This window comes from Lolium perenne, chromosome 3 (genome assembly GCF_019359855.2).
Source record: "Lolium perenne isolate Kyuss_39 chromosome 3, Kyuss_2.0, whole genome shotgun sequence".
Lineage (NCBI taxonomy): Eukaryota > Viridiplantae > Streptophyta > Magnoliopsida > Poales > Poaceae > Lolium > Lolium perenne.
Genome location: NC_067246.2, coordinates 206,521,922 through 206,544,342, shown reverse-complemented (window position 1 = coordinate 206,544,342; position 22,421 = coordinate 206,521,922). Strand labels below are relative to the sequence as shown.

Below are 22,421 nucleotides of genomic sequence, written 5' to 3'. Positions count from 1 at the left end.
CAAAGAGCGGAAAAGCCTTGTTTCTACGGAACTTCCCGATCTTAGGAAATGATTGCACAATAGAAAGGAACACATGAGTGATGCATATTGTTAAAAGGAATGAATATAAGCATGAAAGGATCAATACGAACTATCTTACAATGATGAGGTTGTCCCACAACTCTAAATCAGCTTCAACCATACACCGTTTCTCATTCCACGAAACCCCACTCTGTTGTCTAGCCTCCTTGAGCATCTTGTACTCTCTCTTCAACTACTTCTCCTTGTCTTGGATCTGACCCTTTGTGTAATTCTTGTATGGATGGTTATCATGGAATTTCTTGGTAATCCTGTTCCAAATATCGGTGGACCATCCATTCTGCTCACGATATTGTGGAGTATTGTGCTGATGGAGCAAATCCACAAGAGCCTTTTCTAGGTTTGCATTCCAAGAGGCCCTAGCTGTTTGAGAAAAAAGTCAAGTTCACAGTAAGCTACACATTATAAAGAATTCAAAACAGCAACCCAAAGTAGCGTCAATCACATTAAGGGAACACATGCACTCACCTTTAGATGATGTTCCCCTCTTTTTTGTTACCCCACCACTGCCTTGCGTTGCCAGCCTTGAAGATCGTCTTACATTCGTCATGGTTGACATGGCGACCCCTGCAAATATTATTGATACAAGCAACCATACATTTATTCACCATATAAGAATTAAAAAATCTCACATCAAACAAGTCTGGTACTTTATTACATCAAAAAAGATGCAAAACAAAAGAAGTTCAAGTCTGGTACTTTATTACATCAAACAAGATGCAAAACAGAAGAAGTTCAAGTCTGGTACCCTATTACATCAAATAAGTTCAGATGTTACTACTTTATTACATCACTACTTAACGTCGGTAATCTGCCCACATTTGTTGCGCAATGGTATCTCTAAGGTGGTCGCCTTCATGGTTGACTTGATGATTTTGTGGGGGGTCACCATCAGGAAGGTCAACATAGTTTTCTGCAGGTATGAGTTCTCTTTGGTTATCTAACCAACTCTCACCCCCCTTGTGCATACGGATGATGTTATGCAACACTGCAGCAGCAGCCGGTAGCTTGACTTGGTTTTGTATTGTGTGATGTGTTCCAACCTTGAGAATGGGGAAGCGCTTCTTCAAGATTCCCAAATCCCATTCAATATGGTTACGTATCACAGCATGGCGATGATTGAACAGTTCTTGGTAGTTTTGGGGTGCTCGGTGACCACGACCAAACTCCTTCAAATGGTATCGAACACCACGATACGGAGCAAGAAAGAATTTAGTATTTGCGTACCCACCGCCCACAAGATAGAACTTGCCCTCAGGTACTCTAAACCCTTTGCGAATTGCTGACCTAAGAACCCTAGCATCAGTCGCAGAACCCTCCCAACCACAAGAAATGAATGTGAAGTTCAGGTCAAAGTCACACACCACCATCACGTTCTGGCTGAGTGTTCCCTTCCTATTTCTAAATGGTGTGGCTATGTCACCATTAATGTTCATGGGAACATGAGTCCCATAAATAGCTCCAAGACTGCAAATAACACCAATAAGGTATTATTTGCTATGTGAAAAAGAATATATTTCCATGGTTATATGATTTAGACTGAAGTAGTTTAGCAAAAACCTGAAAATAAGGAAAGAATCTTGGGTTGTTCCGGATATTTGGGTGTACTTGAGCTGGATTTGGAGGCTTCAGAAAGTGCTTGGATAGTGCAGGAACGCTGTTGAAGAAGTTATTCATGATGTTATGGAAAGTGTCATTACTATGCCTGAACTGTACTTGGAGATCCTGGTATGAGAAATTATGGAACAACATCCACAGAAAGGCAGCAAGTTTCTCTTCGACGCTAAGTCTGGTATCACGCACCAAACTCTCACATCGAAGGAAACTAGCCAAAGCCCTGAAGATGTGGGCCTCCATCCTAAATGCTACCAGGCAATTTTGTACGTGCCCTTCCAGCAAGTCCCTTACAACCTCCTCGCCTCTTATCGTCGATGTATGGCGGGGCTTTTTTTCCCTTGGTTCACCTAGCAGATGCAGCATTGGTAAAAGAAATAGAATCATATCATCATCCTCCTCCTCTTCCTCCTCCTCTCTCTTCCTAATCCGATCCGTAATTCTCAAAGCCATTCAAAAATTAAAGATAAAAAGGACACCAGTTATTAATGAACAGAATTTGCTTTTAATTAAAAACTTATAGGTACTGCTGTTATACATACTATCCTATATAGAGCAGGTTGCAATAGTTATCTTGCTCTATCTAGGATAGTTGCAGTAGTTTGATTGCAGGTTTAAATACCACAACAAATTCGAGATACTAAGTAGGAACAAAGTGCAGGTTTAAATACCACAAATAGAAAGAGAACACACAAAGTATAATTGCAGGTTTAATATGTACTCTGGATAATTGGTACTTGCTGAAAAGGATGCACTGGACAGTTCGTACGCAGCCAATAATTTCAGGTTTAAATTACTACAGCCAATAACCATCATGTAAAATAAAAACAGGATGAAATAAGTTAAGTTCAGGATGGTTCTTCAGCACCACCAGCTGACCATTTACCACCAGCACAACTCTGAACAAGCAGATGTTCTTGATACTGCAACACACTAGTAATTCCATAAGATGTAGACAAAAATGTTAGAATTAACCTTGACATGTGATGTGTATACGTGCATGTGTGCACATTGTGTATCTGTTAGTTTGGTTTCTAGAGACATTCCAGGAAGAAGAGGTCGTAGTGTTAGCCGGTCAAATCTGCATGTCCAGATCGGTGAGTCCTAGAGTGATTTCAGGAGTGAGAAGTAGTCATGTCTAGTTAGCGCATTAGTGGAGTTAGTGGTTAGTGGAGGAGTGGCATGAGTGTCTGCCTCGTGTATATATAGTATGCATTCAGTAATTGAAAAGTAGAGCCTACGGGCAGAGCAACAATGTAGCGTATGTGTTCTCACCAGGAGGAAAATGGCAAAGCAAAAGTTCTCCTTGGTGAGCTGTGTACGTGTGTGTTCTTTTGTGAGTAGAAACAAGAGAGACTGAGAGTTTGAGAGGAAGATGAAGAGAGGGGCTGCGAGATGCAGCCCCAACAAAAAATGCATCTGACATTCAAACTGATGAGGATTTTCGAGTCCCACAACCGGCATGATTTTCTACAGACAAAATCTCTTGTAGAGGCAGCGAAAATTGTTCTACACTAGTCGAGCAAAGCATCAACATCTACCAGATCAAGGAACCATCCAGCACACGGACGTTCCTGGACAAGATCCATGCCAGATCAAAACGTCACTACTGGAACCAACCAACACGAACTGATGGTTTACAAGAAGATGTGGAGGGGAGGAGGAGATGGTTTACCTTCTACCGGCCGGCATCGAAGGCGGGGAAGGGCAAGATCGTGAGCTTCCTCCGGCTAGGGCTTTGGTCGGGCTCCGTGGCGGCGTCCGCGTCGAGGAGGGCGGTGTCCGCGTCGAGGAGCTCTCCTCCTCCGGCCGGCCACCGTCTAGTCGCCGCCGCCATCCCCTCCGACCCTCCGTTCCAGTCACCGCCGCTGGCGCTATCACGAGAGCCGAGAGGGAGCGCCGCTTCGTCGTGTCTCGCTCGGGATCCTATCCACGGGTCTACTGGAGCGTTTCTAAAAACCGGTGAAATCGGCGGGTTGCAGCCAAAACCGGACGGAGTAAAAAACCGGCGTGGTTTAACCGAACACGTCTCAGGCGCGGGCCGGTATCTAAACCCCGGGGGCCCAACACCGGTGTAACCACGTGGATTTCGGCCCAATACCGGCTGGGTCGGGAGCAAGCGAACGAGGCCTAAAGGAAAAGAGTTTATAGTTCCAATCTCTAGCAACCACCTTTCCACTCTTAGTGAGCTTTTTTTTTTTTCTCGTGACACCTCCAAAGTTCCTTAATATCACCTGGACAACAACCATAGTCAAATTAGAATTTCAGAAAGATTGGTCTTGTGTAATTTCAGTTTCGCTTGAAAAAGTTAAGGGATTGTTTCTGTTCAAACATGCAGAGCAACTATTTCACTGAGTTTTTCTTTTAGTGCATCTCTCACTTCGCCTAATTGGTTTATTTCTTTCAGACGTTTTTTTTATCATGTCTGCTATATTTTCTCCTTTTTTGACTTATAATCATGTCATTGCGCCTGTGGATTTAAAATTAGCTTGATTTTGCTTGACACTTACCCACGTAGGTGCCATGTAGATGTAGTCTTGGCTGGAACCTCTGACTTTTTCGTAAAAACAAACAGGGCAATAGATTTTCCACTTATCTTGATTAAGAAGAAGATTATAGTGTTATAAAGCCCAATGTCATGGCGACATCTTTTTTGTTACTATGATACTCCATCCATCCTAAAATATAAAACGCCATGATATGTATGTATCTAGGCATACATGCATGCGTACCTAGACAACGGTGAGTTAGTTAATTTAAAATGGAGGGAGTAGATGGACAGAGGTGGAAACTCACTACCAACTATAACTTCTATTATATGTAAACAGAAAAACATGATATCTGTAAGCCTCGTTGACATTGCATGAAGCAAAATTTTGCCAGACCACTACTAGGAAAATGGTGCATTATACTTGCGCCACAATACCAGACAAAACTTAGCATTGGCGCACTACGACCTGCGGTGCGTCACAAGTATATGTGTGTGTGTGTGTGGGGGGGGGGAGGGGGATCTTGGTGCGCCACAGGTATCTCACATACATGTGGCGCAGCAACGCATGATGCGCCACTGGTAAGTGGTCCCTAAATTCTCACCCCGTGGATTGCCTTTTTATTTTTTTTTTAAAATAAAGGAACTGATAGAAATTAACAATTTCAAAAATCCTTTGAGATAGCCATGTGTTATGTGTTCTAATTGTTAGGAAAATTAACAAACATGAATTTCGACATACTTTGCAAATGACACATGTTTCAGTAAAATAGTTCTGGATTTTTCATACGGACTCCCATAAAAAAAGTTTTTAATATGAAAATGTCTCTACAGAAAAATTCACACATCCGATTTCAATGCATACCGCCATTTACCGTTTTTTAGATTCCTCAAAATGAAAATGAAATTGGAGTTTTTGGAGGATTTAGATTTTGTTGCCAAATACGAGGGTGTGCCACTAGTAGTTTTTCAAAAATTCAAACAAGCAACCTACCCGGACTAACTCCACACATCCCTTATCCACATTTGCCTCCTCCTTCACTTCCTTCCTGCCTACTTATCTCTTTCTCCTCTTCCTCCATCCTTCCTTCTCATCTTCCTCCATGCCGCCTCCTCTCCTCCTCATCCCCTTCTTCTTCCTCCTCCTCCTCCTCATCCTCATGCCTCATCCCTACCTCCTACTCCCCTTCCTCCCGATCGGACAACCTCACCGACCCGATGACCTCGCATGCCTCGACCTTGCGGACGCCCTGCCCTGACCCCTCCGCCGCCGTATCAACCTCCAATGCCTCCACCAAGATGAAGAGCATATGCCAAGACGCTAATAACAAAAAATATTCAAAAAATGGAAAAAATCACAAAAATGGTGGTAGATCCATATTTCAAAATTTTACTAGTGGCACACTACTAGACATTTTCCTAGTAGTGCACCCTCTACCCCTTGATACTGGAGGGATGGGATCAACATGGGCACACTAGCAGTTAGTGAACGCTACTCCGGATATGTGTCGCGCGTCCAAGGGTGGGTGGCATCCTTTGAAAGGATGGCTCTATGCATTACTCAGCAACTCAATCATGTGGACATGGTTAAGATCTGTGGTGACATCCACGTTCGGATTGCACATATGAGTGGTTATCTTCAGGTGGACACGTCATGGATGTGGTAGGAGATTCCACATCGTGAGTGTGAGTCCGTAGGGTGTATGTGGCCATTCTAGGAATATGTTTAGTCATCTTTAGGGATCACCGAAGTTCAATAGTCCGCCCATCAAGTGGCGCATCATGGGGGGAGGGGGGGATCATCCACGTTCGGATTGCACATAACCAGTGGCGCATCATGGGGGGAGGGGAGATCTTGGTGCGCCACAGGTATCTCACATACATGTGGCGCAGCAACGCATGATGCGCCACTGGTAAGTGGTTCCTAAATTCTCACCCCGTGGATTGCCTTTTTAATTTTTTTAAAAATAAAGGAACTGATAGAAATTAACAATTTCAAAAATCCTTTGAGATAGCCATGTGTTATGTGTTCTAATTGTTAGGAAAATTAACAAACATGAATTTCGACATACTTTGCAAATGACACATGTTTCAGTAAAATAGTTCTGGATTTTTCATACGGACTCCCATAAAAAAAGTTTTTAATATGAAAATGTCTCTACAGAAAAATTCACACATCCGATTTCAATGCATACCGCCATTTACCGTTTTTTAGATTCCTCAAAATGAAAATGAAATTGGAGTTTTTGGAGGATTTAGATTTTGCTGCCAAATACGAGGGTGTGCCACTAGTAGTTTTTCAAAAATTCAAACAAGCAACCTACCCGGACTAACTCCACACATCCCTTATCCACATTTGCCTCCTCCTTCACTTCCTTCCTGCCTACTTATCTCTTTCTCCTCTTCCTCCATCCTTCCTTCTCATCTTCCTCCATGCCGCCTCCTCTCCTCCTCATCCCCTTCTTCTTCCTCCTCCTCCTCATCCTCATGCCTCATCCCTACCTCCTACTCCCCTTCCTCCCGATCGGACAACCTCACCGACCCGATGACCTCGCATGCCTCGACCTTGCGGACGCCCTGCCCTGACCCCTCCGCCGCCGTATCAACCTCCAATGCCTCCACCAAGATGAAGAGCATATGCCAAGACGCTAATAACAAAAAATATTCAAAAAATGGAAAAAATCACAAAAATGGTGGTAGATCTATATTTCAAAATTTTACTAGTGGCACACTACTAGACATTTCCCTAGTAGTGCACCCTCTACCCCTTGATACTGGAGGGATGGGATCAACATGGGCACACTAGCAGTTAGTGAACGCTACTCCGGATATGTGTCGCGCGTCCAAGGGTGGGTGGCATCCTTTGAAAGGATGGCTCTATGCATTACTCAGCAACTCAATCATGTGGACATGGTTAAGATCTGTGGTGACATCCACGTTCGGATTGCACATATGAGTGGTTATCTTCAGGTGGACACGTCATGGATGTGGTAGGAGATTCCACATCGTGAGTGTGAGTCCGTAGGGTGTATGTGGCCATTCTAGGAATATGTTTAGTCATCTTTAGGGATCACCGAAGTTCAATAGTCCGCCCATCAAGTGGCGCATCATGGGGGGAGGGGGGATCATCCACGTTCGGATTGCACATAACCAGTGGCGCATCATGGGGGGAGGGGGGATCTTGGTGCGCCACAGGTATCTCACATACATGTGGCGCAGCAACGCATGATGCGCCACTGGTAAGTGGTCCCTAAATTCTCACCCCGTGGATTGCCTTTTTAATTTTTTTTAAAATAAAGGAACTGATAGAAATTAACAATTTCAAAAATCCTTTGAGATAGCCATGTGTTATGTGTTCTAATTGTTAGGAAAATTAACAAACATGAATTTCGACATACTTTGCAAATGACACATGTTTCAGTAAAATAGTTCTGGATTTTTCATACGGACTCCCATAAAAAAAGTTTTTAATATGAAAATGTCTCTACAGAAAAATTCACACATCCGATTTCAATGCATACCGCCATTTACCGTTTTTTAGATTCCTCAAAATGAAAATGAAATTGGAGTTTTTGGAGGATTTAGATTTTGCTGCCAAATACGAGGGTGTGCCACTAGTAGTTTTTCAAAAATTCAAACAAGCAACCTACCCGGACTAACTCCACACATCCCTTATCCACATTTGCCTCCTCCTTCACTTCCTTCCTGCCTACTTATCTCTTTCTCCTCTTCCTCCATCCTTCCTTCTCATCTTCCTCCATGCCGCCTCCTCTCCTCCTCATCCCCTTCTTCTTCCTCCTCCTCCTCCTCATCCTCATGCCTCATCCCTACCTCCTACTCCCCTTCCTCCCGATCGGACAACCTCACCGACCCGATGACCTCGCATGCCTCGACCTTGCGGACGCCCTGCCCTGACCCCTCCGCCGCCGTATCAACCTCCAATGCCTCCACCAAGATGAAGAGCATATGCCAAGACGCTAATAACAAAAAATATTCAAAAAATGGGAAAAATCACAAAAATGGTGGTAGATCCATATTTCAAAATTTTACTAGTGGCACACTACTAGACATTTTCCTAGTAGTGCACCCTCTACCCCTTGATACTGGAGGGATGGGATCAACATGGGCACACTAGCAGTTAGTGAACGCTACTCCGGATATGTGTCGCGCGTCCAAGGGTGGGTGGCATCCTTTGAAAGGATGGCTCTATGCATTACTCAGCAACTCAATCATGTGGACATGGTTAAGATCTGTGGTGACATCCACGTTCGGATTGCACATATGAGTGGTTATCTTCAGGTGGACACGTCATGGATGTGGTAGGAGATTCCACATCGTGAGTGTGAGTCCGTAGGGTGTATGTGGCCATTCTAGGAATATGGTTATTCCAATATCAATTAGTCATGTCGTCCTAAAGTTTTGTAGACTTGATGGGCGGACTATTGAACTTCGGTGATCCCTAAAGATGACTAAACATGTCTCACCGATCTTGTGCATGAGGCATATGACTTTATATTTTCCAAGTGGTTCGTGATGAGGACATCTCTATGATAGATACAACCAATACTCCTACAACCACATCTCAGGTACATTCGTTACTAGGAATCCTTCCTAATATATATGAGAATATGATGCTGCCTAAATCAAATGTATTTATATTATTTAGGAATGGATCTAGCATGGACGCCAAGCATTGGATTAGGAACGTGCATGGAGATGACAGCAGACCTGCAAGGATTCAGGATGGCGTTGCAAGCGAGGATTTCAGAACATTGAAGCCACCATAGTGAAGCAATGATGCTTGGATGAATTATACAAGTTACCCCATCATAAAATTCGTCCAAAGAGTTAGTTTTGGTGCTGCGTCACCTTATTTAATGGGCCAGGCCCATGTATTTTCGGATTAGGTATTTTAGGGAATTTTAAGAGGCCATATAAGTGGAGGAAGGCCCATTTAGGGGTGTTTTTGGCCAACCCTAGCTGGTTGAACGAAAATCCCTTCACTTCCCCCATATATATCCCTCTGTAGCCGTCATTAGAACTTGGATTTTGATTAGATTAAAAGTTAGCCAATTACTGCAACTACGTGTACTTCTTTTGAGGCCAACACCCAGAACAAGACCGACTATTCAGAATCCCACTATTATCAATCAAGCTTTCATCTCTATCTGCAATATTCTGATTGCATCTTTAGTTCTTACTTGTTCTCGATTTCAGGTAGGAATTAAGACCCTTGCTGGTCAGGCTGATCGTGCTTCCGCAAGATCAGTAACTCCCGGAGATTGTCCTAGCGATTACATTGGCGCACGAGCTTTGCACGTGTAGTCGGATCGTCAAGCACGAACTCCACCAACAAATCGAATTATCCCCATCTCATCGAAAGATCGGCCACCTTTGCCCTATCAGTTCGCATTAAGATACATAAGTAGGTGTATGAGCGTTTGGCTCATGTTGGGGTTATTTTCTAGGGATTTCTATTTCCGTGCCCTCGGGTCCTTAGTTCTGCTCAGTTTTTCCCAGCTCGTTAGTTTTTCCTCAGTTTTCCCCTCCCTATAGTTTGAAACCCCTCGCAGACACTCGGACGGGAGGGTTGCCGTCAGGTCAGAGGTCTTACCGTTACCGTTAATCTGACGGGTGGGGATGCACAGAGGGCAGTTCCTCTCTGACCCGTCTCGTGCTGACGAGTAGCCATCCGTATATCACTGACGCGTGGGCCATTTTATTTTCTGATTGTATACGCGGTGCTGCCAATGACAAATGGGGCCGCTCTATAGGGCTGCCGCAGCCAATGACCAGTGGGGTCATCTATTTTTCAGGAAAAGTCATATATTGCCGCTCTGAGGGGCTGCCGCAGCCAATGACCAGTGGGGTCGTCTATTTTTCAGGAAAAGACATATATTTGCCGCTCTGTGGGGCTGCCGCAGCCAATGACCAGTGAGGTCGTCTATTTATTTATAGAAAATCATATATTGCCGCTCTGTGGGGCCTCCGCAGCCAATGACCGCTGGGGTTGTCTATTTATTTAGAGAATATAATATAGAGTCGCTCTGTGGGGCCGCCTCAGCCCATGGTAGGTGAATATTTTCGTAGGTTAATCTAAAGTGACTCTTATGCTAAAGATTGTGCATAATATATAGAAAATAGCTAGATCTCTAAATATATAGAAAATAGCTAGTAGATCTCTAAATCGATGCATATGAAGCTACATATCTATTCTTGGTCATAATCCCCTTATCTAAAGGGGATGGATGCATGGCTTCACGTCGTCGTCGCTTTCATCGTCAGTATCTTCGTCGTCCGAGTAGTAGTACTTCCTGCACATTATTCCGTCGAACACCTTCACTGTGAGCACATCATCGCCTTCATATTTGAAGTGTACGTAGCAGCCGAAATCCACACCGTGCGCGATGGCGAAATTCTCCCAGCCCTTGACGAGATACATCCGGCCTTGTCCGTCAAATAGGACCTCCACGGTCCAGAGACAAGGACCGCAGTCAGCTGCTCGCAGATACACCTTAGCTGGCTCCTGGCCGTCAAGATAGTCGGCAAACTTTTTTGGGAGTGCCTGCAAAGAGATCGAGCGCCGATTGTTTGAAATTAAAGGTTTTTTAGAACATGCCCATAATTAATCACATGCATCATATATGTGGGAACGTGTACGTACCTTCTTGACCAAAGGGTCTTCATAGATGACGATGAAGAACTCCTCTATGATCAATGGCAGTGTTGACGGTGGTGGTGGCAATGATGATTATCCACCACCCCGGCCGCCCCTTCCCCTTCCCCTTCCGGTTCGCGTCCGAGACGTGGAAGCCATGGCAATGGATGATCAAGTGTATGTGAATGAAGAAGAGAGAGGCAGAACCTATTGACACAAGGGATGGCCGTTGTGGGTGTTTATAAGGGAGAGATGACCGTTGTAGGGGTTTACACAATAAATTAAGGAGGAGGTGACCGTTGTAGGGGTTTACACAATAATTTAAGGAGGAGATGACCGTTGTGGGGGTATATATCTCAACAAAAAAGTAATGCGGACTATCTTGACGGAAATGGAACTTCGTGATTTAGTTTATCATTTTACCGTGAAAAGTAATGCCTAAAAGAAATGGTAATTCGTGATAGTTTATCATTTTACCGTAATGGCTACAAGAAATCGGTGATTGTTCATCATTTTTTGCGTGAAAAGTAATGGCTACAACAAATCGGTGATTGTTTATCATTTTTTGCGTGGAAAGTAATGGCTACAAGAAATGGGTGATGGTGTATCATTTTTTGCGTGAAAAATAATGGCTACAAGAAATGGGTGATGGTGTATCATTTTGCGTGAAAAGTAATGGCTAAACAAATTGGTGATGGTGTATCATTTTTTGCGTGAAAAGTAAAGGCTACAACAAATTGGTGATGGTGTATCATTTTTTGCGTGAAAAGTAATGGCTACAACAAATTGGTGATGGTGTATCATTTTTTGCGTGAAAAGTAATGGCTACAACAAATTGGTGATGGTGTATCATTTTTTGCGTGAAAAGTAATGGCTACAACAAATTGGTGATGGTTTATCATTTTGGGATTTTTTGCGTGCAAAGTAATGGCTACAAGAAATGGTGATGGTGTATCATTTTTTGCGTGAAAAATAATGCCTAAAAGTGTTTATAATTTAGCTTGTGAAAAATAATGCAGAAAACCAAACTTTAGCATACTGGGTAACCGCCCTTAAGCATATATAGAGGGTGGAAGCTAACCACCGACAGAGAGAGAGAGGATGGTGGCCCCGACCAGAGAGAGAGAGATAGGGGTTATCCTGCCCGTTAAATCCTACGATCAACGGTCGGCGGGCACGATCCGCGTGACATCGGCTAGACCAATCAGGGCAATGTTGGGCGTCTGTGAGAATTTGTGAAGGGAGAGGGCAAAACTGAGTAGTATCAAGAAACCAAGGGCAAGTGAGTAGTAAACAGACTAAGGGATTCAAATATGAGATTTAAAAAATGGAAAATGCGTGTTTGGTACAATGAAACCCATCTTGGCCTACCTCAAACTATTTGCAATACAAATATACATGAGTGTGAAAATTATGGCCTCATTCAGACAAAGTATGTTTTGGGGAAAGCTGTTTTGGGTAGGGCTTATTGTGGAAAACCATGCACCTTCATAGCTACTAGGTGATTTGAGAAGTGACAATTTGTGGTAAAACTTGATTTATCTATGATTTGAGAAGTGGCAATTTGTGCTAAAGACTCCATGAGTAAGTGCCACTCTTTTTCGGAATTTTTAGCATATTAAATAACTCATTTAACTAGTTAATCCCATTTGTTGACTCTCTGTTGACCAGTTGACCAGCCACTTGAGGGTAAAACTGAGTATATTGCACTAGCCAGTATTATCACTCAAGGCGAAAACTGAGCACACAAAAAATGCTAGTATATGACTCGAGGGTATACCTGAGTATATCTAAATTTTCAGGGTTAGACTCGAGGACACGTGTTGCGGTGCAGAAGTGGAAGACGTGCCATTGTTGACGCGTGTCGCGGTGCAGACGTGCAATAGTGGACGCGTAGGACGCGTGTCGCATTTAGGACGCGTAAGCCCCTCTCTCTCTCTCTCTGCACACAGTACGTCTCATTCTCGCTCACACACGAAACCACCCCTCTCACGTCCCATCAACTTCTCCAAAAAACCCCAACCGCCGTACGCGCGCTCCCCTGCCGGCGATGGAGAAGAAGAATGCGCCGGCGGCCATCGCCCCCGAGCCCGTCGCCCCCGAGCCCGTCACCTCCGAGACCGTCGCCTCCGAGCCCGTTGCCGCCGAGCCCGCCGCCTCCAAGGGCGGCGCATCCAAGCGCGGCGCCTCCGTGAACTGGGCCTCTCTCACGGCTGACGGACCACTTCACAAGATCGGCGAATTCTTACTGGCGAATGAGGAGTACGTGGACACCTACTCTGCTATGAGGCAAGTCTGTAGAAATTGGCGCTCAGGTTTACCTGAGCCCGACGTGCACCTGCATGAATGGATCATGGTAGACCACGCCCTTCCACGCGCCGCTGAGTTCACCTTACTCCAACTCGGCACATCCCGCTACGTCACCATAGATCTATCTGAAGTTCGTGCAAGGTTCAAATTCCTCCATATCTATAGGGTTAATCTATTCTTATTTTCAATCTTAGTGCTGAATGTTATCTTCATCAATATATTTTAGATACTACTTCGTCGGCTTTTGCCGTGGCGTCATCGTTCTTGCCCAGAAGAACCCGCCGCACAAGATACGACTTCTGAACCCACTCACAAAGACATCGAACACTATGTTTGAGGCGCAGATGCCATCTATTTTTCTGGATTCAGTCGCTGTAATCAACTCCCCGACTATGATCTTCGTTTGCGGACATTACCCGGAGGAACTTGGTTGGGTCGATGAGAGCACTCCAACTAAGGATATATCTGAAGATTGGGGAGAAGGAAGATTTTCGATCGAGAACCATAGTATGCGTTGCATTACCCCGTTCAATGGTGAACTGTATGCAATAGCTGTGGACAATTTTGAGTCCGGAAGAATAGTGTGCACCAATGTACAGTTGCAGCAGCGCGCGACAACTGTCAAGATGGAGACACTAATTTCATTTCCAGAACTTGGAAGTGACAAGTTCTACCTTGTGAAGTCGGATGGTGATCTGCTGCTTGTGTTGATGCACAACATGCCATTGGTGTACCGTGTGGACACTCAGAGCCGCTCTCTCCATCCGGTCAGTAACATTGGCATTCATGTCTTCTTCGTGCATTATATCCGGTGTATCTCTGTCGACACCAGAGTGCACCCGACACTTCGACCTGGCTGCATCTACTACGCGGATTTGGGTTATACCAGAGAGTATTTTCATGATACAAAGTCCTAGGATGAGTACGCCACAATATGTGGATAGATTAGAAAGCTACGGTCTGATAAATGAACACAGGCCATACCGTTTGGAGGATGTATTGGCCGCACACTGTAGACGGCGGGAGTTCAATGAATATTTCCTTGGGATAATGCACGAATGGAGCGACGAAGAAATATATGAGGAATGAATAACAAATTCATTCATCCTGGGGTATCCTAATCTTCTTGTTGGCCATACATTGCGTGTGTCTTCTATTTTTTTCTAGCTTAGTTTGTTGTGAACATTAACAATGTTATTGGCTGCTTTTGGCTGCTGTATGCAGTTTATGTATTATACTTAGTTTTCTGATTATGCTGCTGTGAATTTATCATATACTAGCTTCTAGATTTGATACTAGATTTGCTGCCATATTGGGCAAAAAACGAGGACCAAAAGGCATAAATAATTGAAGAAAGACAGAAATAGAAGCTTCTCTAGATTTGATACTAATTTGGTGAAAAAGACAGAGAGAGAAAGAGGGGGAAATGTGCTCTTAAAAATGCCAATTTGGGCCGAGAGAGACCAAACCCAGCTCTCACGTACAACCAAACACGGTCTCGTGCTGTCCCATGCGGTCCCTTCCTACCAACCCCACACGACGCGGCCCCACAGACGACGCGGCCCCACACGTCAGCACGGAACGTTCAAATAAACGGATTCCTTCCGTCTGAGCTCCTTCTGCGGGTTTCAGACAAAGGCTTGGGGAAAACTGAGGAAAAACTAAGGGTCTGGGGAAAACTGAGCACAACTAAGGAACCGAGGGCACGAAAATAGAAATCCCTATTTTCTATACTAGAAGGTATGTTGGTGTGAGTTGGTAAGTGTGGACAACATCACATAATGACTTCAAGTTAGTGATCCTCTTCGAGTACCGCCACCCAGTCTCACCACAAGGTATGTCCTTTTGTTTGTATGTGACAACAGTTGTGTTTACATTGCTAAGACTTGCTCTCTAGAGGTGAAACCCATTGATGTGGCATCAAAGCTTGGGTTCGGAAATTGCCCCATCGTTTCATTGGCAACACTTTTGTTGATGTTATGGATTAAACAAGTAAACCAAACATGAGTTACGTGATGGCTACCATACACTCTTTTGGCTGGAATGGCCATTGCAGGATCGGTTCCCGCTCCTCTTCTCGGTTTGCCACAATCATGTGATCTCGATGAGCCAATCTTGCACATATGAAGGGTGGGTGCTCCATCTTTGTCGCTCTCTTGACCAAGTTGGGAGTGCTCAATGGTGGCGCATGGCGCATGAATTGAAGGCATTGAGCTTGGCGAGGGTTTGGACAAGGTGTCTAGGTCGTGGACCCGTCTGGTCAATACACAATAAGCTCAATGTATGCTAAACTTCTGCAACGGAAACGTTGCTCATTTCAAACATATATGGGTGACGAAGATCTCTTTGAAAATTCAAAATTTTTTCTTCGAAGCTAGCTCTCTTCCATTCATCCAACAGGTAGCAACTAGACATGAACCTTCAGACGGGACTTGTGCGCTGTGTGGGATCCGGGAGGATGCAACTCACATCTTCTTTTATTTCTCTTTAGCTAGGTTTGCACGGAGTTTTCTTTGCCAACGGATGGGCGTAGATGGTGTCCGACCAATTTTCCACACTTTTTACGCTATTTTAGAATTTTTTTCTAGACAACCCTGCAGACCCTATTGTAGATATTGTTTATGCCGCAATGTTGGTCTTTGTGGTACGTATGTAACAAGTTGACTATCGAGTCAAAAGCTCTTAAACACCCAATCGTCTTAATTTACAAAACTATGATCCTATTGAAGGTGTCGATGATCAACTCCAAACTCCAGGATCAAGCATGCGCCGATTATGTGGAAAGCGAGCTAAAGCTTTGCACGCAAAAAATGCGCCAAGCGTAAGCTATATGCAACATGTAATACTTTGTTAAATCAAAGAGCTTTATAAATTTAAAGTTGGACACTTATGTGCCTTTTATCTAAAAAATTACCAGAATGAAATCCATTAACAAGGTCCAGTAGTCCTAGGTTGCTTCAAAGAGAAACCTATCTTTCGATTTTTATTATTCTGTTTTTCTTCATTTTCAAATTTCTTTGTAAATATTTACTCTTATGAAAATTTTACAATATAAGATAATCTCCTCATGTTTTTTTTGCATCAAAACATAAACTTACCCAGCACTAACACCAAAAGAGCAATCTTACCATCTGTTCTGCTAGAGTGCGGCGTTCTACCATGCACACTTGATGAAACATTTGGGTTTCTAGCGAAGAGAGCTTAAAAACACGACTAATCTTGAATATATTATAACAATAATTGAAAATCGACTTCTGAAACTTGGTGAAACATTGAAAAACTTTATGAAACATGGCCAAAACATTTACCGATACAATTTGTTTGATTCTGTTGCAAAATTGGTTCATCAAGTTAGAAAATAATTTGAAGATGACATATAGTTAAAACGATTAAATATAGTACTTCCTCTGATCCATAATAGTTGTCATGGTTTTAGTTAAATTTGAACAAAGCCCACCACAATTATTATGGATCGGTGGGAGTAATATTTTTCGAAACAATTTGTTTTTCACTCCATTTCAAAATTGGTTCATCAATTTAGAAAATAATTGGCATTTGACTTAGATTTCCAACCATAAAACTTGGTGTTCGTTTATTGGGTTTCGTTCAATCCATCATGATGTTTCAATGTGTTTTGGAATTCATCATTTGAATTTCGTCAAAACAAATCTGTTCTAGACTTGTTTGAAACATATTGCCCAAAGAAATAGACAAATTCAAACAGATTATTAATCTACTTCAAATTTATTTTGGCACACAAGGCTCTTTCAAATCTGCGACCGAAAATAAAATGAGCGTGAGAGAGTACTAGTGGTGTGGTAGACCTGTACCATGGACATGCAGAAAGAAATGAAGTATGAGAGACTTCATGCATGTACTAATCTCAAAGCAATCACATGATGCATGCATGATCGATCAAGGACGCGGTCAACTGGTCAATGGATGTTCTAGATTAAACAAGTATAAGCAGCACTCAGCATTGCTAGTGCCCAACCCCGCGACCAGAGACCGGTCCAAGTGTTTGACTATTACACAAGCAAGTCCTTTTAAACATTTCTTGTGTTATTAATCCAGTCAAACTTTTTACTCTTCCAACAGGGACAGCGAGCGAGAGCCAGTGACGCCGCATTTGGCTTCCAGCCCCGGCCACCAGCTCTATAAAACCGCCCCCCGTTCGCCCGCACTGACACCCACAAACGGCGACGACGACGACCACACAGCCGCCGGTCGTGTCGTATGAACGCCGGCAACCCTGACATACGGCCGAGCGAGGGAGAGGTACGAGGTGCGTGGAAGTGTTTGATGGAGGGGTCGGCGTCGTCGGACAGGTACATGGAGAGGTGCGCCCTGGCCACGGAGCTGGCGCAGGTGCTCGACACGGTGAGGCAGCTGGAGGCGCAGATGGGCGCGAAGGGCGTCGCCGAAGACGGAGGGGAGCGGTGCCGGGCGCTGGTGTCCAGCATGCGCTCCTCCGTCGATAGGTCCATCCACATCGCCATGTCCTCGTGCTGCGTCTCTGGTGCTCCGGGGTCGCCGCCGTCCGCCGAGGGAAGTCCCCGCAGCGGCGGATCCGACCAGGGTGCCGACTCCCGGTGCCGCGGCGCCAATGCGACTGGGCAATGCAAGAAGAGGTAAGAGCAACCAAAAGCCTATTTGTGATCGATCCATGGTTGTTGGTCAGTATGTCGTCTGTTAGCATTTAAATGGTTGTGGCAAGTGCAGAAAAGCGTTGCCCAAGTGGAGCACGCAGGTGAGGGTGAACACCGTCCAGGACGTCGGCCCCCTCGACGACGGCTTCAGCTGGAGGAAGTACGGCCAGAAGGACATCCTCGGCGCCAAATACCCAAGGTAAGAGACGACGCTCGAGCACAACTCCTACCATTATCGATAGCCTAATCGATCGTGGGCAGCTGATTAGATCGAACTTCTCGCAGAGCCTACTTCCGATGCACGTACCGGCACACCCAGAGCTGCCACGCGAGCAAGCAGGTGCAGCGCGCCGACGGCGACCCGCTGCTCTTCGACGTCGTCTACCACGGGAACCACACGTGCGCGCAGTGCAACAGCCTGCAGAGGCCGCCGCGGCTCGCAGCAAGCGGAGAACAATGGCAGACGCAGCCTGCAGGCGCTGGCGGGCAGGAGCTGAGCTCCATCATCTCGGTAGGACTGAAGGCCGAGGGGGTCGCCAAGGGGTTGTTGGACACTCCGTTCTCGTTCCAGTCCAAGCCAGCAGGCGCCGCCGACATCGGCGGCGGCGGCGCGACGAACAGCGACTTCCCAGCTGGCTGCGCCCTCGCTGCATCCCCCTTCGTGTCCCCGGCGACGTCAGAGCACCAGGTTGTCAGGAACGTGCCCGACGTGGAGCTCACCTCCACGACGGACTCCCAGATGGCGGACATGGAGTTCATGCTGCAGCTAGCCGACGCCGATTTCTTGGATAATTCGCGCTATTTCTAAGTCGCCGCAGGACGAGATTTGGGCACGATTTTTGTATAAACAAGCATGTAAAAGTGGGATAGATATGCCACGGAAATTAATTTAGTGGCGAGCAGATGAGTTCTGATCGATCTGAAATTCTGAAAGCTACGTGCGCGGACTATGGTCGTGCCAGATGCAAAGGACTATCGTGAAAAGTATCACTTGCCGTCACCAGCAGGTTACTGACTAGCGACGACAAGAACGAAACAACAATAACGACTGAATGATCGATGCCGCGAGAGGCAGTGAAGTCTGACTGACGACGACTGTTCGTACCTACATGCATATAAGACAACGTTTCGGGAATCCGGGATAACCATACACAACGCAACTCATAGACTATCACGAATTGTGAACAACTTGCAACTGAACTAAAGCTGCAACACATAGTACATGAATCACAAAGCAAATCCGGTGTAAGATTTGGCTTAGTACTAAATTAGCTAGATAAGAATTAGCAGTTCCAAAGAGTTTAAGCACATTAATGCATTCGATTTTCGGGATTTAGGTGGCTCGCTGCAGATATGAACATGGTGAACAACACCAGGTTTTGCACAGTAGGCTTTGGGCATCATCGTGTGTGACAAACCCAATGTGACATGACAGATGCATAGAGTCTAGTAAATGGGATCCTTTTGATTCATAGGAAAGAAAAAAAAAACATAGGAAAACGGTAGCCATAGGTTCGGAATGTCATACCTACTTAGTATATCCTATTGGAAAGATGAAATTATAGCAAAGGAATATTTAATGAGGTATGATCTACTCCTATAGGATTAGTTTCTATGTGATATGTTCCTATGTGATATGCTCCTATGAATCAAATAACTTATCTCGATTTTTTTCATAGGATACAGATCTTGCATGATTTATATGCAAATACAAGAAATCATATGAATTAAAGGAGACCTAGCATGTGCATCTCCATTGTAAGTTTAATTAGCTATCTCTAAGATGATGTGCTTTTTTATAGAGAAAAGATAGATTGTATACTTATATACATACTATTTAAAAATGAGGTGTGTTTTCACGTGATTATTGTTACCGTAATGTAGATTAGCATTTTTTTTAGAGAACCCGCAGGAGATCTGCGCGTCATTGTATTAAGCTTCAGAGACGGACCAAGATGTCCAAGTCCAACGATATTACAAGCACCCGAGGGGTGGAAACACACACGAACGCCACTTTGGGCATTCGCCTACGCCTAGCCTGCAACAAGGCCGGGGAGGGACACTCACTCTCCCTCCGACCCACCCCTATCTCTGGCAACTACCCAAGCTCGCCAATCGTCGAGAAGCAAACTCAACGACACGGCCACCGGGGTGTGCTTCCCCTCGAACACGCGTGCATTACGCTCAAGCCAATGCGCTCTAAGCCCTAGCATGATAATATACTATTTGATAGCATATTGACGTATGGAAAACTCTTAGTTGAACCGTCGGGCATTTGAGCCGGCCGCATCCAAGGCTGTAATTAACTCAGGATTCGTGCAACAACATGGACCACTAAGCCATTTATTCACATAAGTCAGGTATAATCCTAGTATACGCGCCGATGTACAGCACACCTTTTTTTTTCAATAGATGTACAGCACACCTAGCTGGTCCATGGCCAACACCACCTGCAGCCAAACTGTTCGTACAGCAGGACGAACCCGACCGTTCGACCATGGAGAAGCGAATCCGCACTGTATAACGGGCGGCAACGTTCATTTTTACCGGCGATCACTATTTAAGGAGAGGTGGAGTAGGAAGAAGACCACCCGCAGCTGCCCATTGCTTTAGAGATTCAAAATCATCGTAGGCCGGCTTCAAATCCAGATAGTTTAGCTAGTTAGCCGTCCACTGATGTACACGCCGACGCCCCGCTGGATGAATCCCTTGGAGGCCCATCCACCGTCACCGGGGATCGAGGTACATCAGATTGGGCATCTGGTTCGTCCTCCCCTGGCGCTGAATTGAACATGAGCATGGCTTCCCCCTCCTTCAAGCAGTTCTGCTCCACAGTCCAGTCGTGTGAGCATATAGGAGATACCAGAACAAACAATAACGGCGGTGGCTTAGCATCGGTTGTTACCTGGTCGAATCTGCACTCCGCGGCCGACGTTGGTGCCGCGTCCACAACTAGATCATCGCCGGGGTCCTTGGTGGACATTTTGCCTTCAGACGAGAGGGTCTTTCTCCCCAGTTAGCCCTCTACAGCTCCGGCGGATCAGGGGGGTTTACTTGCGGCTGCTACAGGATTTATCAGGCACTGGAATTCCTGGTCCGGTGTGTGGTTGGGGAAGAAGAAGTACTTGCTTGTGGACACAGGAACGGCGCAGGCCGGATTTAATAGTTAGCGGGCCAGGCCAAAATGTGAAACACCAAATTTTTACCAGCCGACAGGTGCAGGTGGTACGGTCCGATCCAGTACCAGCAACCAGACATTTCGTCATCAATCCTCGTACAGGCCCACATGCACTAGGCGTAGACAGTGTGTATTCACTGAAGATTTAAGGCAGAAAAGCGCTATCACCTACATTCCGTCTCCAAGTCACGATGCCCCATGTGTGGTGAGATATCCAAGCTCAAATGCCCGGCGGTTCATTCTATTCGCTCTCATTGACGTATACTATTTGACAGACTAGCAAACTAGCTAGCTGATAATATAGAATCCAAAGAAAAAAAGATTATGTTTGGTTGTAATAATTCTTGTCGACCTAGAACTAACTTAAATCTTGGTCACGTCACCCAGTTTCATATGTAATCGAAAAAAGATGTGTAATTGCGCACATGTATACAATTCTCATATGAGGAATCATGATGCATATCTAACGGTTCTATAGTTGACCTAAAACTATTCCCTCTGATTCATATTAGTTGCCATTAATATAGATATATATATAGACATATTTTAATTCTAGATACATCCATACTAATGGCAAGTAATATGAATTGGAGGGAGTAACATAATTCTCGACCGACCTAACTAGCAAAAGGGTTGTAACGAATCTAATTTGGATCATATTTTAAAATGGCAGGCCCCCAATTGAGGTCTGGTAGCACAAACAAATCTTATTGTCTTACTATTCCACAACCTTTTCCCACGCAAGCCCTAGCCAATTGATCAATGTCAAACTTGGGCGGCGTAATTACCTGCTCTGGAAGACACAAGTGATGTCAGCATTCCCGGAAACCTAGATGCTTGGCTGCCTCATCGGCCCCAATTAGAATAGTGGTGCAATAACCAAATCGTCCTCGGCATCATACTCGACTCGCTCATTCCCAAAATTTTGGCCCGCATACTCGACACTAAATCTAGGCTCGGTTTGTCACTTTCGCGGGAGCGGACTTTCTCACTGCAGTCACAGACGAGGACGATGCAATTTTAATGCTAGGTTGCCATCTCGCCTAGTTACAGAAGGGAAGCTTCTCCGTCACTGACCACTTGAACAAGGTGAAGGGCCTCGTAGATTCCCTAGTGGCCATAAGAATTCCAATCTCTGATGAGGAGATCTCAACTACATCCTCACTCACTACAAGAAAAGTTGCCATGGCCGACGAATTTCAAGTGCGACCGTGGTTGTTGATGCACTATCGCCGACTGATACGTCCCAAACGTATCTATAATTTCTTATGTTCCATGCTACTTTTATGATGATACTCGCATGTTTTATACACATTATATGTCATTATTATGCATTTTCCGGCACTAACCTATTAACGAGATGCCGAAGAGCCGATTCTTTGTTTTCTCATTTTTGGTTTCAGAAATCCTAGTAAGGAAATATTCTCGGAATTGGACGAAATCAAC

At 44.9% G+C, this 22,421-nt stretch overlaps 2 protein-coding genes and 1 long non-coding RNA gene across 3 annotated transcripts; 1 reads left to right on the top strand and 2 right to left on the bottom strand.

Moving 5' to 3' along the window:
* Nucleotides 1–775: 775 nt before the first annotated feature.
* On the bottom strand, nucleotides 776–2,495 carry LOC139837621 (uncharacterized). The gene is made up of 2 exons (XM_071826980.1): nucleotides 1,635–2,495; nucleotides 776–1,546 (listed from the first exon to the last, which is right to left on the bottom strand). Exons 1-2 carry the CDS (start codon nucleotides 2,143–2,145, stop codon nucleotides 876–878), a joined length of 1,182 nt encoding a protein of 393 aa, XP_071683081.1. The 5' UTR covers nucleotides 2,146–2,495; the 3' UTR covers nucleotides 776–875.
* Nucleotides 2,496–17,319: 14,824 nt separating this feature from the next.
* LOC127343169 (uncharacterized) lies at nucleotides 17,320–18,722 on the top strand. The gene is made up of 3 exons (XM_051369285.2): nucleotides 17,320–17,779; nucleotides 17,871–17,996; nucleotides 18,083–18,722. Exons 1-3 carry the CDS (start codon nucleotides 17,385–17,387, stop codon nucleotides 18,603–18,605), a joined length of 1,044 nt encoding a protein of 347 aa, XP_051225245.1. The 5' UTR covers nucleotides 17,320–17,384; the 3' UTR covers nucleotides 18,606–18,722.
* Nucleotides 18,723–20,114: 1,392 nt separating this feature from the next.
* On the bottom strand, nucleotides 20,115–20,901 carry LOC139837620 (uncharacterized). Its single transcript, XR_011754187.1, has 2 exons — nucleotides 20,703–20,901; nucleotides 20,115–20,621 (listed from the first exon to the last, which is right to left on the bottom strand). It is a non-coding gene; the product is annotated as an uncharacterized lncRNA (long non-coding RNA).
* Nucleotides 20,902–22,421: the final 1,520 nt, after the last annotated feature.